The sequence below is a fragment of the Perognathus longimembris genome, chromosome 8 (genome assembly GCF_023159225.1).
Source record: "Perognathus longimembris pacificus isolate PPM17 chromosome 8, ASM2315922v1, whole genome shotgun sequence".
Classification (NCBI taxonomy): Eukaryota; Metazoa; Chordata; class Mammalia; order Rodentia; family Heteromyidae; genus Perognathus; species Perognathus longimembris.
The window spans coordinates 42,711,824-42,727,733 of NC_063168.1; the positions used below are offsets into that span (position 1 = coordinate 42,711,824).

Here is a 15,910-nt window from a genome sequence, read left to right on the forward strand (position 1 = left end):
GAAAAATACTAGATTATTCTGGAAAATATTAAATTGTCTCAAATTCATATCCAAAAAAAATTTACTCTCATTTATTTCCACAAACAGACAACATGCAAGACACCTCACCCATAAAGTACAACACAGTGAAATATATGAAATATCATATAAATATTAAACATTTTATTATGGCATTCCAATATTGATTGTTCAGTTTTCTAGATATCCTTGATGAAATTATTCAGAAAGAAAAGGTGGTAAATAATTACTAGCATCTTTATTTTGCCAAAGTCTGTGTTTTGCATTTTTGATACTTTGCTAGGGGCTCAGTATCAAGGTTGTCAGAATCACAACGTAATGCTCCCACTTGGGTCTTTTCCACTCATTGTACTTAGTCCAATGACCTTTGCTATTTTAGTTAACATCTCCAAGCTTTCCCTTTCTCAAGGTTGAAAGAAGGAAAATCCTAGAATCTGCTGCAGGGATTAAATAAGTGAATGTAGGTAAAGAACTCAAAACATAAGCTGGCTTGGTGTTACCACACCATAACACTCAGAACTAACATTCTCATCATCAGAACCCATAAGAGCTTTCAGGTGACTTTACCTGCATTTTAGTGATAAGGAGTCAGGTTTAAAGATCTGATTTAATATACATGGAAACAACAGAGGTAGCATGACTCCAAAATAAATTAAGAGCTTTCATCATTAAATTATGTTCTGATTTTTTTACATTCTAAGTACACATTGACAGTGTTATTCTTATTTTATTTTTAGAAGAAGTCACACTAAGCTGCTCAGGATAGAGGTTAGGTACTCTTGCACTGGTGGGCAGTGCACTGGTGGGCACCCTTACAACTGGCCACAGTAGATTTCAAGTCTTAGAAAAGCAAAGATTTACTGCTACAGTTTGTATAGTGTGTGTGTGTGTGTGTGTGTGTGTGTGTGTGTGCGAGAGAGAGAGAGAGAGAGAGAGAGAGTGTAGGGTGTAAGCATAGAGATATTTTTATTGTGACATTTATGCATTAAACATGAAAAAAAAACTTCTTGAATGAGGAAACCAATGCAAATGGCCTAAAGAAAAGCATGACTCAGTAGAAATAATAGGTGGAGGTATAATCAACATCTGAAAAGCAAAATGAATACACTGGATAATTATTTAGATTTTATGCAGTAGGGAACAAATAACAGGCTCCTAAGAATTCAGTTTTAGTACAGGATTTGACTCTTCAGAATGCCTCCAGAAACCTTTGCCATCCCCATTATACTGACCCAGGAATATATACAAGTGGTCCTGAATCACTGAGTTTTAAATTTTTCATTCTTGAAAGTAGTTCAATCATTCTACTTATATTTACAATAAGCTTAGATCTTTTCTTAACATATGTGAACACGTCTTCTGTGCTATTTTCATTAGAGCCTATTGGTAAAATATATGAAAATTGGAAAATGAACTAGAATTAAGTAGAGGCTTTTTGTTCTTTATTCACATGATTACTATACAACTTTCAATTCTTTTTGTTTTGCTTGGTTATATTTTATTTAAAGTGCCTTCATGCATTTAAAAATATTTTGTCATGAAATTTACAAAGCAATCAGGTTGAATGAGCTGTCCTGTTTTTAAGTCAAGAAACCTGTGCTTCAGAGAAATGTATTTAATTGGCTTAAACAGAATTGTCAGTGGGACTGAAATAACTTAAAAAATTAATAAATTAATACACAATTTCAAGTGCTTTATTTCTTTGATCAATTCAAAGTAGAAGCTATTATTATACCTATTTTACTGATGGGAAGACTGAGGTATTATAAGTATCCTGTTGAGGTCAATGCTAGTCAGTACAACAGATGACATTGAAGCTCAGAGAAGTCAAATTCTTTTTCCCACACAATGAAAATTTATCTACCTAGACAAATTTCCTTTCTAGGGGCAATAAAAACATGAAAACCTTTGGTACCCCCCTTTAGATTATGGAGTCTCTTAATAAAATTAGTGGGAAGATAAATGCCCTATCATAGGAAAGAGTTGTGCTTTGTTTGGAAGGAGCTGAAAGTTGAATTTGGAATGCATCTTATATTAGTGCTCCTGGATTTGTCTAGTTCCTACAGTTTCACTTTATAGGGCCTGGAGACAGAAAATAGTCTTACTTTACAGCATTTGAGGCTGAGGCTATTAGGTTTCTGATGCTCAAATAAAAACATCTGTTGTTCCTGCTCTAAAACTAACCGAAGTAGAAATATAACAAGAATAGGAATGTAAATGTCCACTGGACAAGCCATAATTTAAAGCCACAGACTCCAGACTTTTTTACCACCTAATCTGCAAGCTCCCTTGGAGTTAACTCTTTTCTTGCCACACCCAGCAATGCCTACTGGGCATGCCCAGTTATACAGTGAGAGCCTAGCACTGCTTCACGTTCTCCAGGTTTTACCAACAGCAAAAGAACGGAGGAGACAGAGGGAAGAGTTAAACAGGTAGAGAACTTGGTTCAGTTCAGGATGCCCAAGGCAGAGGCAGAGCGCAGAAAGCTGGGGAATGAAGAGAGACTGCAGAGAAAAGCGCCCTAGGCTGCTCTCCGAGTTGGCCCCTTAACCTGGTGGGTCCTCTTAAAAACCTTTTCTATTATTATTTATTATTATTGTTGTTGTTGTTGTTTCTCTCTCTCTCTCTGTCTCTGTCTCTCTCTCTGTGTCTCTCTTCTCTCTCTCCTTTCCACAGTTCAGGCTGATCGCATCCACCAGGAAGGTTTTCTGCGATTACTCAGGCCAGAGCTACAATCAGGGGTGGGGCAGGAACAAGGGATCTTGTAAGAAGCCAGACCTGCTGGGAGTCTCCCTTGCATTCCTCGAAGGGCTGGCTAGCCTTTTCTGGGGCTTCTTGCAGGAGACCTTGGTGCAGGAGTAAAGCCAGAGGCTCATCTTAATCACCGACTCCTCGGATGGTTCCTCTCCCTTTGGCTGTGGAGCTCTTTCCTGGCACCCTCTCAGGTACCCCCGCCCAATCAGGACTAAACCCCGGAGAAGTGGAATCTCTACCAGTTTTCTTTGGCTCTTAGCAGAGGCCTGAGCATGCTCAGTAGGCTACGTGGCTCTCGGCTCTCGCTCTCGCTCTCTAGCTCTCTCTCTCTCTCTCTCTGTCTCTCTCTCTCTCTCTCTCTCTCTCTCTCTCTGTCTCTCTGTCTCTCTGTCTCTCTGTCTCTCTCTCTCTCTCTCTCTCTCTCTCTCTCTCTCTCTCTCTCTCTCTCTCTCTCTCTCTCTCTCTCTCTCTCTCTCCTCTCTCTCTCTCTATGGGAAGGGAGGGTGGTGACAAGTTAGCCGCAGATCCCCGCCCCCCTAGGATTCGGCTCTCCTACAAGAGGACGATGCAAAGGTGCAAAGGTAGAAGCACCAGGCAGGCAGCATCTTAGAGCCGGCCAAGCGGCTCCTGCGGGCCCAGCCCACCCATTCCCCAGCCAGAGGACGGGCCCGCCGCTCTCCATGGTACTGCGGAGAGCCCAGCTCCGCCCTTCTCTTTCGGAAGGACAGCACCCAGCGTCACGTAACCCAGCCTTCTTGGGCTCCACCACAACCTCTTCTTTCCCAGCTTTTCCCTCCTCCTCCTCCTCCTCCTCCTCCTCCTCCTCCTCCTCCTCCTCCTCCTCCTCCTCCTCCTCCTCCTCCTCCTTCTCCTCCTCTTCCTCCTCCTCTTTCTCCTCCTCCTCCTCCTGCTCCTCCCGCTGCCCTCCGCTGCATGTTCTCCCCGCCCGCACTCCTGGAGATAGACGCTCAAGCCTGAAGCTTGTGAAAAGGCAGCAGCAGTCGCCTTATCCATAGACCTCAGGAAATTCGCTTTGACCGATACATGCTTCAGGCTCTGGCTGGAGCTAAGGGGAAATAACCCAGGCAGGTAAAAGAAAAAAGAAAAGAAAAGAAAAAAAAAAAAAACTCAATTTGGGTGTGTGGGGTGGGGGGAAGGGATGATGGGGCGAGGCTAGCTGGGGAAGATTCTGGTAACTGAGCCAGAATCTGCCACAAACACACAAGAATGGGGTGGTGGGAGGGTGGCAGAGTGTAGATCTTGGTTGTTTTGCATGAGGCATTTTAAATGACAAGAAGATGAGATGGTGGAACTGGGGTAGTAACTTAAAGGCTAAAGTCAGAAATTTAGTATGTAAAGAAAGAAAATTGCAGGTTGGTGGGAAATGGATCCAAACAATGAAATATAACCTATCTCAATCTGTATCTTTCTTCCTCAGCACTTCTCGCTATGCTTACCCTTAATCTGTGCAGTAGACTTCAGGCTCCAAGAAACTGCACTGGTATTAGCGATGGAGCTTAGAGACTGGGCGGGAAAGCCTGGGAGAATTTTGGGTGTGCATTGGTATTGAAGTACTTTGCAAAGCCAGGGGCAAAATTATATATGAAAACATCTCAAATCAGGTTCTTTATTAAGACACATACTGAAGTCTGAGTGGTATGACGCACGTGTGTGTGTGTGTGTGTGTGTGTGTGTGTTACCATAAACATAATAAAATAAATGCAACTGCAGGAGGTCAGCATACTGTATTGATCCTCCCAGTGACTTGGGAATGAATTTGATTCTAGAAATGAGAGAAAAGGTTATTGGGGCTTTTTCTCAGCTTTTGAATTAGAGCGCTTCTTGTTTTAGCTGCAGTAAGATTGCTTTTGGGGAGATCCTTGTATTTTGTCCTATAATTTGTGAACTCGCCAGGTCTTCTGGCACCTAGAGAGAAATCTTCTTTCTCGGTATAAATACAACTACTCTCTCATACACAATGAGAGATCCAGTTGACCTCCCTTGTGTTAAGGGAAAAATGTGTGTTCGTGTGTGTGTGTGTGTGTGTGTGTGTGTGTGTGTATACCTTCCTCTCCACTCTTTACAAAATTGTCAATGTGTGCATTAGTGGAGGAGAGAACGGTGACAAAAGGTTATGTGACATATGTGCAATTATTAAAATAATCAGATTTAACAGAGTTACACACATTGGTTTTCTAATGCACGAGTTGAAGACAGGTTTAAGGCAGTACTCTTGATGGAGATATTCCACACTTACTTTGTAAATTATTGAAAAATTAGCAGATTTCTGAGTTCACTTAAAATGAAACCATATTGAGTAATATGTTATTATTGATGATTTTAAAAAACATCTGATTGCTGGTGATGTGAAATATATCATCCATAATAAATAAGCAGCTGAGATTTTTTAAAAATTTGGACTGTGTGTGTGTGTGTGTGTGTGTGTGTGTGTGTCATTGTGTGTGTTGAAAGAGAACCCGTCATCAATTTCATCTGGGAAGGAACTTGAAGTGGGATCCCCTAGCTTGGTGGCTCTCAGCTGACACCTGTAGGGATTGCACTGAACTGAAGAGAAATGCTTTCAGCTCCCTTCATGGAAGAGCAGCAGCACAATGCAGTGCCATAAATTACTGCTAGTTTCAGCTTGAAGGAAGAAAAAAGTGTTAATTGGTTAGTGAGCCACTGTGTCCAAGCAATAAAATGTCTGTGTGTGCATGCATGTGCATGCACATGTATGTATTCCATGTTAGGTGGAGGAGATAGTAAGAAATGGTGGAGAAAATAATTTATGTTTGCTTGATGTGACTGGATGCTACCTTTATTTTGTTTCTCAAAAATGTAAATGAATCTTCTGGCAAAAAGAAAAAGATATTCCAAAAAAACAAAACTATTTAAGATTTTGGTAGTTTTTCAAGAATCTGACAGATAAGAGTTGAATACAGACAAGTGATTTAGGAGCATAGTGAGTGATTCAGAGGTGTGGTTTTAAATCCTAGCATCCTACAACCACAGTAGCTGAGGTGACATACATGCCAGCTGCTGCTCTGACCATCCAGAGCCTTAGGAGACTTGAGGCTCACTGCCAGGTAAGGACTGGCAGTAGATCACCAAACTGTTAGGCAAAATGTTAAATTTTCTCTTTTAGAAGAATTAATATTATGACAACTGAGGCATAGGTATTGCATGCATATATTATACATATGTACACTATGTGATACATATATAATGATGTGATACACATATATAAATGGTTCCAGTTAGATTTTTATTATTCCTTAAAAAATAACAATGGATGTATTGGTTTTAAAAGAAGAGACTCTCAAGAAACCATCAGCATTCTTGGTCTCTCTGAGAAAAATATATTGTTGGGATGCTATACAAATCTTAGCTGGCAGCTTCATAACAGTTGGATCTATATTACCTTCTGTAAAATTTCCTATTAAGATTGTGTTTTAACTCGTCCATGTAACTAGCACATAATGTAAATAGAAATCCTTAAATGGCTTTTTTCCCCTTTCTTTCTCCTCCTGTATTTTAAAATTAAGCATTTGTGGAAATGCTTGGAGATAATGTGGAAATGAAGGAGATAAGCATAATTAAATCTGTATTTAAAACTGTAAACAGCTATCATAAGCTAAATTGTGTAAATAGCTTATTGTAAGAGTATGATCTTAACTATCAGGAAATATTAGGCTTACTTGTAGATCAGTATAAATAAGCTGAATCCTTCCAATAAGATTATTATTAGTTTAGAAATAGCACCAGTTTGGTACTGGCTTGCTTTCTGGGTTGAATGATGATTTATGTGATGCTGTACTTGAATCTAGATCATAATTTTTATTTTAATTTTCTACAGATTTGGGGGTCCTTATCAAAGGGCAACATAAAATGAAAATGCATCACCAACACACATCCAGTTGATATGTTGACATCTTAGCTTGGCCTCGCAAACAGTGGTGAAGAGTAAAGAAGAGGAACTGTTTTTGAGTTCCATATCTAACAGCTTCTGTGTGTTTTGCAACTTCTGGGGTGGAGTCCAATTGTTGGGGAGGTTAAAAGGTGAAAAGAAATCCTGCTTGTGAGGCCATGTACAAGGAATTTGGCTTTGGTTACAGACAGTGACAGTGGAAGTCTATGATACGACAGCAGAAGTAGAAACAGGCCTTTGAAGCTCCTCGGGTTAATTAGTGGTCCCTTAAAGAGGCAAAGATTCCCTCATTCCATTCTGGTCTGGGACCTCACCTGTGGAGAGACAGCATCCAAGGATACTAGTTCAGTGCTGGATTCTTGTGATTTCCTGATTCTTAATTCCTCCTTTTTTTTGTCTGGTGCCATACTGGTGGTACCAGGCAGATGATGGTATTTGAGGAGTAAAGTAACTGTTGACACCAGACGACCTTCCATCCGATCATTGGATGCCAAGGGAATCAGTGATTGTCTTCGTCATCTGTTGACACATTTTCTTTTTTCAAAACGTTGCCTCCAAAGTGTATCCTCCCTTCGGTTTAAAGGTTCTGTGGCTACCCTGTACAGCTGGGGTCTCCATTTTTCAGTTGAAAGACTATAGGGAAAGGGGAAGGGGTTGTTGGAAAAGAAGAAGAATCAAAACACAGCTCAAGGAGGGCGGCATCCCTCCTACCTTAGCCAATCCCCTCATCCTTCTTCCTCCTTGGACCCCAATTTCTTCATCACGGTGTTCAGGACCATTTTGACCCTGTCGGCCCCGGCACCACCGCGCCGCACCCCAGCCCCGAGCATGGGGACGGCGCTTCTTCAGCGTGGGGGTTGTTTTCTCCTATGCCTTTCATTGCTGCTCCTGGGCTGCTGGGCAGAGCTGGGCAGCGGGCTGGAGTTCCCGGGTGCCGAGGGTCAATGGACACGCTTCCCCAAGTGGAACGCCTGCTGCGAGAGCGAGATGAGCTTCCAGCTCAAGACGCGCAGCGCACGGGGCCTCGTGCTCTACTTTGACGACGAAGGCTTCTGCGATTTCCTGGAACTCATCTTGACCCGCGGGGGTCGCCTGCAACTCAGCTTCTCCATCTTCTGCGCCGAGCCCGCCACGTTGCTGGCCGACACGCCCGTCAACGACGGCGTGTGGCACCACGTGCGCATCCGCCGCCAGTTCCGCAACACCACGCTCTACATCGACCAGGTGGAAGCCAAGTGGGTGGAGGTGAAATCCAAGCGCAGGGACATGACGGTGTTCAGCGGCCTCTTCGTGGGGGGCCTGCCCCCGGAACTGCGCGCAGCAGCGCTCAAACTCACCTTGGCCTCGGTGAGGGAGCGGGAGCCCTTCAAAGGCTGGATTCGAGACGTGAGGGTGAACTCCTCCCAGGCCCTCCCCGTGGACAGTGGGGAGGTGAAGCTGGACGATGAGCCACCCAACAGCGGTGGGGGGAGCCCCTGTGAGGCGGGCGATGAGGGCGAGGGCGGGGTGTGCCTCAACGGAGGCGTGTGCTCGGTGGTGGACGACCAGGCCGTGTGTGACTGCTCGAGGACTGGCTTCCGTGGAAAGGACTGCAGCCAAGGTAAGACTCGACGCCTGAGCTCTGGGAGTCTCAGCCTGGGCAGGGCAGGGCAGGGGTGGTAGGGCGAGGCAGAGGGGCTACGCTGGTGCATGGGGGTCTTCCTTTTTCTGGATAGTGTGCAACAGTTTGCTTGGAGAGGCAGGCCACTCTGACTTCCCAACCTCCCTAACTCCTCCCTTTACATATTCTAAGCATTGAGCAGCCCCCCTCTTTGGTATCAGTTTTCCTACTTTTTCCCAACCCCACTGCCTTCCAGGTGGTGGTAAATGGAATGGCCTCTCTGCCATTTTCGGTGGCTACCCTAAACCAGCAGCTTCCCTATGTTCATTCATAAGGTCATTGCTCACCTAAATGACCACTCTACTATCCACCCTAAACCTCTAATAATCAAGTTTTTACTCTTAAGATGCAGAGAAGCATCTGGAAGCCATGTATTGGGGGAAAATCGAAGTGTAGGAGAGGTTCCCCAGGGTCATGGCTGAGAAATGCCCACTTCTTTACTGGGCTAAAAACATCAGAATGACAGAGTTCATAGGCACTGTGATGCTTCTGTAAAGGGAGACTTGCTCTTTCCTGGTTGTAGAAAAAGAACAGGGAAAATGAATATTTTCTTCAGAAGCAGGAACGTTTGGGGAAATAATATTGGTTTCCATGGTTATGCCCAAATCTAACATTTGTGATGTTTAAGGGAAAAAAGTGATTTCTGTGGTTTTGCAGAGGGTGAGACAGGTCAGCTAATGTTTAGAAATGCTACAGATTAAATAACATTTCTTCATTAACAAATGCCTTTCGAAGAGAAAAGAAATAGGTGTTTCTGACTTGGGAAGCATCTGTAGGCTAATAAACGGGATGTATGTGAGCTATTCTAAGACATTTTTCCAAGGATATCCAGCTAATGGCATTTATCAGAGTAGTGGAAGCCAAGTTGTAATTTCTGCAATTCTTGAGGCTTGAAGCAATATTGAACTAAACAACAAAAACAATACCCAAGTTTTATTTTTGTCCCTTTACATATAAAATTTAGTTTCCTGTGTACTTCTCTTATGTGTCTTGTTATTTGACAATGGCCAAAGGAAATGTTGCATGAATACAGAGGAACCTATGAACAAGAGTTAATGAGAAGTATGAGAAGCAAGAAACATCAATGTATCAAGGGCCAAGCAGAAGACATAATGTCAGGGTTTGAAGTAGACAGATAGCCTGTGGGTCAAATCAAGGCAATCAACCCAGAGATAAATGGCATTTGTGGCTGAACTGGGGGAAATGGTGAATTATTAAATCTGGTTTTGAAAGCAATAGGGACAAAAGCTGTATGTGCAGCTGTTTTATTGTGTAATGTCTCTGCTTTATTTATTTATTTAGTTAGTTTTGCTGACACTGCTAAGGAGAACTACCCTTTGCAAATCTTACTAGACTTGACAGTTCTCTTTCACTCGACTCTAAAATAAATTACTTGATAAATTTGCAATTGTTTAAACAGAAAAATGAATAGGTTTGAAGGGAAAAAAAGCAGGTCTTTAGTAATGGTGTGTAGTCTTCATTTGATTGGGGAGGGTGATATAAAGGGTAATTTCATTGTGCTCTTTACATAGGTTTCTTCTTGATATATTAGACTTAGGTTAATTATAGATGATTGTGTATTCCATGGTCCATAGTGTACTTTATCCTTACCAGTAAATTTCCATGAATTTAAAATTAGAATTCATACTTGAACTGTGCAAAAATAAATCAGAACATCTTTTTCTTCCACCAGTTCTAACAGAATTGTTAATTATGCATAAGATGGTTTTATCAGAAAAATATGAAGTTGCATACCTTTGCATTGTTTTCTATAGAAACAAATTTGAATATAGATGTATAGGAAAATAATGCTGCAAGTATCTTAATGCCACTTTAAGTGATAAAGAAGGCAACTTAATGAAATATGACTTCCTTTCTTAAATTAGGAAACAAATATGACACAATGACAGCTTGTACTGTGTGGGAGGGTGTTTTAAATGAATTTTTTTAAATTTTCTATGCATTTTAATGTAGAGAACCAGGCATCATGCATAATCAGGAGTTAAAAGTGGAGAAAGCATAGAACAAGTAATGTTAAGGAAAGGAAAATTAGATGTTTCTGAAATGCACTTTATTTTGACACATGGTTAGCTGTTTTGTTTTTTTCCTTTATAACAACATATTTAGAATTTAGGCAGATGTATATTTGAGCAACATAGTACCTGATGCATAAGAAAAAAATCAAGACAGGAAAGAAAATTCATGAAGATTGTTTTGCAGCATTGATTTATTGTGAAAATCTGAGCTGCGAACACAGGACAAAGATTACCACTAGTGCTAGAAGGAAAACAAAGACGGAATTCTTCTGATTATCTCAGAAATGGGAAACAAGCTGATAAAGGCATAGTCTGTCTCCCCAGAAGGATTGACTCCATTTTGCTATTTTCCCTGTTTTTGTGTGTATCAAGTGACTATTGAATAATTAATTGGGAGTGCATTCCTCTCCCTGCACCGATCATATATTGATGGGCTGGGGATAAATGATTTCTATTCAAATGAAATATAAACGAATATTGTCTCTAGCTAGGTTTTACTGTAATTACCACATTTTTATAAAACTAATTTACAAAAGCAAGAAAATATGCATTTCCTAGGCCAAATTTAGAGAAGAAAAATAGACAAACATTAAGCACAGGTTCAAATTATCTCTGGTGGTAACTACAATACTTTTGAACCTTAATTTAAAAAGTAGGATACTATTTTACTTGCCTTAACATTTAAAAGTGCAACAAGAGTGACTGGAAAGACAATGAGAATGCAGTAAAAATGCACTTGGTTTTCATCTCCCCAAATCTTTTGGCTTCCAGTGCTGTCAAAGAAGTTTTGCACCTGTGAGTTTCCTAGGTATGAGTTTTGTTTCAACTTTGCTCTGTTGATTCAGGCATAGTAGTTTTAAAAAATTTATTTGTTTATGTATGGATGGAGAGTTACCACCACAAACTTATGTTGACTACAGTAGTGGCAAGAGCCTGCATTAGAACACAAATATTCTTATTCCTAAATCCTAGAACATCTTGTCTGATGGATTCAATTTCCAGCTCTTTCAGGTTGACATGTTTTCTTTCTGGTTGAGGTGTTATTCAAAAGGAAAAGAAACAATAAAAATGGCTACTCAAAGGAAAATAATTTATGCATCACTGTATGTTTTGACCCAGAGTCAGACTCTCAACTCTACTCTCCAAGAATGTCATCTTTCTTGAGTGATGGCTGCGTAGGGGGTGCATAGATTTCCAGTGAATCAAATTCATCTAAGTGCTCCTGAGCCATTATTATTTAATAAGTGTCTACTTAGAGTACTCATAGTTTCTTAGTAGCTATGAAGAATTAGTAAATTTCATGACCATCCATCCTTTAGGTAAAAATAAAAAGATGGGCAATAAGAAATAGAATTGTATTTCTTAACCAACACCAGATTCAAGTCCCATATTTTAAGATTACACATTAAAATTTCATGCTAGATAATTTTACTTTTTCTGTTTAAATGGCCATAAGCACAAGGATTGCTTAATATGACCAAACAAGGAAGTGTGATAAATGTCATGGATGTTTCTGTTTTCTCTAACTTTGCTAATGTGACCAAACAGTCAACATATTCAACTATGCATTCATTTATTAATTTCCTTATTTAATAAATATCTGTTGAGTGCTTTGTATATACCTGGGTATGGGTTTAAAGCACTACTATTGCAATTATATGTAGAAAAAGTTCTTACCCTTAAAGACTTCTGTTAGTGAGGAGAGAAATTATTATTGCCTTAATAATAGAATTTCATAATGGTAGTATGTTTTGAAGAATAGCTTCATGGTAATGAAAATGTTCATAAGGCAGTGAGATGACCTAAACTGATAATGATTGTCTAGAGTATGACTTTTAAATTTATGTCTGAAATAAGAGAGTAGACCAGGAAAGGATGGGGGAGAAATATGAACTATGTAAAAGTCAGAAATATACATATCATTACTAGTGTTTGTACAGCCTATTCATGTTTCTGAGTGAAGATCAATGAACTTGGATTTCTTAAGCTATACACAAGACAGGATTTTTTGCCAGATCAAACTGGATTTTCTATATTACATCAAGGTTTTAACCTTTGCTTTGCAAGTGATAAAAAAAGAATGCAACCCATCATGTGAAGTTCATATTTTACTAATGTCACACTGGCTATAGTGTAGAAAACAGATTGCAAGGCGACAAAGTAAGAGAAAAAACATTATTTCTGTTTGTCAGTCAACAACATTTGTTAAGCACCCACTGTAAGCTGTAGACTGAAGTTAAGGAAAAAGTAAGGGGGAAGAAGGGGAGAAGGATAGATGTTTTAAAGAACCTTTAAAGAAAGAATCCTTGAAATCATGATTCTTGTTTAAAGGAAGAGAAGTATAAATCTTCACAGATTTGGTTAGCCATAAAAATTTATAGTCATTTATTGTTTTGAGCCTTTGATTTCACTTATGAAGAGTTCATGGTCTAAACTCTTTTTGGTGGATTGTCTTGTGGCTTCTCTAGAATCTGCCTATTCAATTCAGAAGGCTGTGACTCCCAGTGACACTACTCTACTTTATTATGTTCCCATTTAAATTATACTCAGTCTCTCTCTCTCTGTCTCTCTCGCTCTATTTATATATTCTGTCTATATATATTCTATATACTCTATATATACATATACTCTCTCTATATATATATATTCTATTTAAGGCAATACTTAACAACTACAGTGGAAGAAAATTTTTATATATTTACTTATACAAGCTGCATAAAGCATTTAAAATATTAAAGTTATATAAGTGGGTGCTAGACAAAAATGAATTGGACATTTGTATAATATCCCCCATGACAGGAAAGAATGGATTGCCTATAGGAAAATCCTTGGAAAACACATTAGTAGTTTAAATTTTGTTGGAATATTCTGGGAAGAGATTGACATGTGATAGCGAAAAGCTTCTGTCTCCTATTTAAAAAAATACTTCTTTGATTGGAATAAACTAAACCTAATTAACTTTCTAGAAGTCAACATGTTATGCAGAATATATTCTTTATTTAAGGACTCTGTTTTACCTATTTTGAGGAACAATTGTAGTGTACTCATTAAATTAATTTGCTCTGGCCAGACTGCCAAAAGATGACAAGTGAGTACACTCAAATCTTGTGTTCTTCAGTTTTAGTTTTGAAATTTGCATAAAATAGAAACTATCTCTTGGGACACTTCATAAAACAGGTGACTTGATGCAAGCACACAGCCTGGCTGTGTAAGCATTTGGTAATTGTCAGCTTCTTGTTTCTGTTGTTATATCACTGGGACTATTACCAGTAATTTCAAGCAAAATTCAACTCTAAAACTTTTTCTTTCTTATCTAAATTCTAATGTAACAATGATCCTTGAACTTCCCCTATATGTTAGCCTAGAAAGGAAGGAAATAACAAAGACAATAAGTCTTTATTTCTTTTCTTTTTTAGACTATTCTTTTGAGAAGCAAGTCTAAGTGATTCGACATACTTTTGAAAATTCTACATGATATTTTTATGATTGAGAATATTTAATACAGATGTATTTATAAAATTGCCTTTTATTCTCCATTGCCAGTGTTATATCCCAATACTGTACTTAAGCAGTAATATTAGTCTTTCTTATTAACTTATCTAAAGTATCATTGGGTTGAAGATGAAACTTAGTGGTAGAGCACTTGCTTAGCACCATCTTCCATATGCAGTACCAGAAATTAAAAATAAAAATTAAAACAATGGCCTTATTACCATTGAAGCATATAATTATTATCTAACTGAAATAGGTCTTCTTTCCATTATGTTAACTAGAAGAAGACACGGATTGAACCTTGAACATGGTTCAAGATTCACTGACTTATATATACTTAAGACTTAGATACTTTATTGTATATAAGCTTTATCTCAACCTAAAAAAATCCTTTAAAATGGTCCTCAGTGAATTTCAGTACACTTACAAAATGTATTTTGAAGCTCACTTATAAGTTAATGGGAATCCATGTTGAATTTCTTTTAGGCAAAAGCACCAAATACTGTGACTAACTTTCACAATCATTCCACAGAACAAACATACTCAGATATAGGTAAAAGAGTTAATAAAGTACTCTGTTTTAAAGTTGATATAATTTTTTTAACTTAAATGTCATGTCTTTATAATGTTTGGAAAAAAACATAAGTTATTACTTTATATTTCCGCCTACTGAAAAAATGCCTATATAGAGAAAATGATCTCCTCTCAATAGTATACATTATTTCAAAAAATATACTTGGTGATTCTACGTTAATGATACAATGACCACTTCTAAAATTGCAGTATAACTTGAAGCCTCCCTGTTTATAATCACATTCATTGCTGTTCAATTGCTATTTAGTTTTTACTGAGTTAAATGAATTTTATATCTTACTTTGCCTATCCTATTTTCTTGATTCTTTTAACAGCCTTATTAGACAGACTGTGTAAAATTCCCATTTTGATGATGAGACAATTGTAGGTTAGCAAAGCTTACTTGACAAAAGTCACATAGAGAGTGGGTGGCAGAGCTAGAAGGTGAGGTAAGTGTGCTCAGAATCAGAGCAGGCACCCTGTCCAGTGTGACTTAACCTGTGTGTTCACATATCAGACAGCTAAGGGATGCTAGGTCCTGTATTTGTCAACTCAGTGCTAACTTAAACAGATGACTTATAATAAAGCCTTCAGAATTGTGGATTGTGACAGACCATTAAATTTAGTGCCACTTTCCCAATGTCATGATACTAAAGGAAACAGCACACAGTTTGTCAGAACTCCTCACACATTGTTTCAATAGGCTTGTTGATTTGTTTCCTTTGTTGTCCTTTCTATTCATATGATGCTTAAAGGTTTGCTTCTACTCTCTTGTAACTAGAAGTAAAGCCCCACCCCATCTCATATATTGTACCTTAAGAACATTACAACTACATTTTATTTTTGATTGAAAAGACTTAATTTCCACTAATTCAGCAGCACAAAATTTCCACTCATTTCAGTGTTTGTGAGATAAAATTATTGCAAATATGAAATCTGTGGTGATTCAGCACAAATGGAAAGACTTAGCACAAACACAAAGACATAAACAGACACTTACCAAGAGTTGCTGAGTTGGAACATGGTTTCTCTGAAGATATAGATGATGGTACAGTGGACACTTAATTGAAATTACATAATGAGAAAGCGGTGCATTTCAGTTTCTTCTGAGTTTAGCTTCTCAATACATGTACTAAAACTGAATTTGCAGTAGTCCTTAGAGTTAGAAAGATGATTTTATCCAGGCCAGTTCTGGGATTTTTTGTTTGTTTGTTTTTGAGAAACTATTATTGGAAAGAAGTGGAAGAGAAACAAGTCTGACTTGGCAAGCCAAATTGTGGACCTGGGCTCTTGTCTACTTACCATACTATGGGGAAAAATACTACCTTATACAGCACTTCCAGAAGGGAAGTGGTTCCCAGAAGGGAAGGAGTGGTCCAAAAGTCAGAAGAAAGATTCCCCAAAGAAACAGCTGCTTCCTCAGAGTGCCTTCTGACATCAGGAGGGGCT

The 15,910-nt window shown here is 38.9% G+C and overlaps 1 protein-coding gene across 7 annotated transcripts in view; it reads left to right on the plus strand.

Annotated features, from left to right (window-relative positions):
• The first annotated feature begins 3,724 nt into the window (after positions 1–3,724).
• Positions 3,725–15,910, plus strand: part of Nrxn1 (neurexin 1) — a 1,045,218-nt gene continuing 1,033,032 nt past the window's right edge. For 6 of the 7 annotated variants that reach the window (XM_048352948.1, XM_048352950.1, XM_048352949.1 and 3 more), the window contains exons 1-2: positions 3,725–3,861; positions 6,629–8,300. In XM_048352948.1, coding sequence (XP_048208905.1) covers positions 7,529–8,300 — 772 coding nt within the window. In that variant the 5' untranslated portion in view covers positions 3,725–3,861; positions 6,629–7,528. Of the gene's footprint in view, positions 3,862–6,628; positions 8,328–9,324; positions 9,412–15,910 lie in introns of all 7 variants that reach the window. The other variant, XM_048352955.1, reaches the window with a different exon arrangement.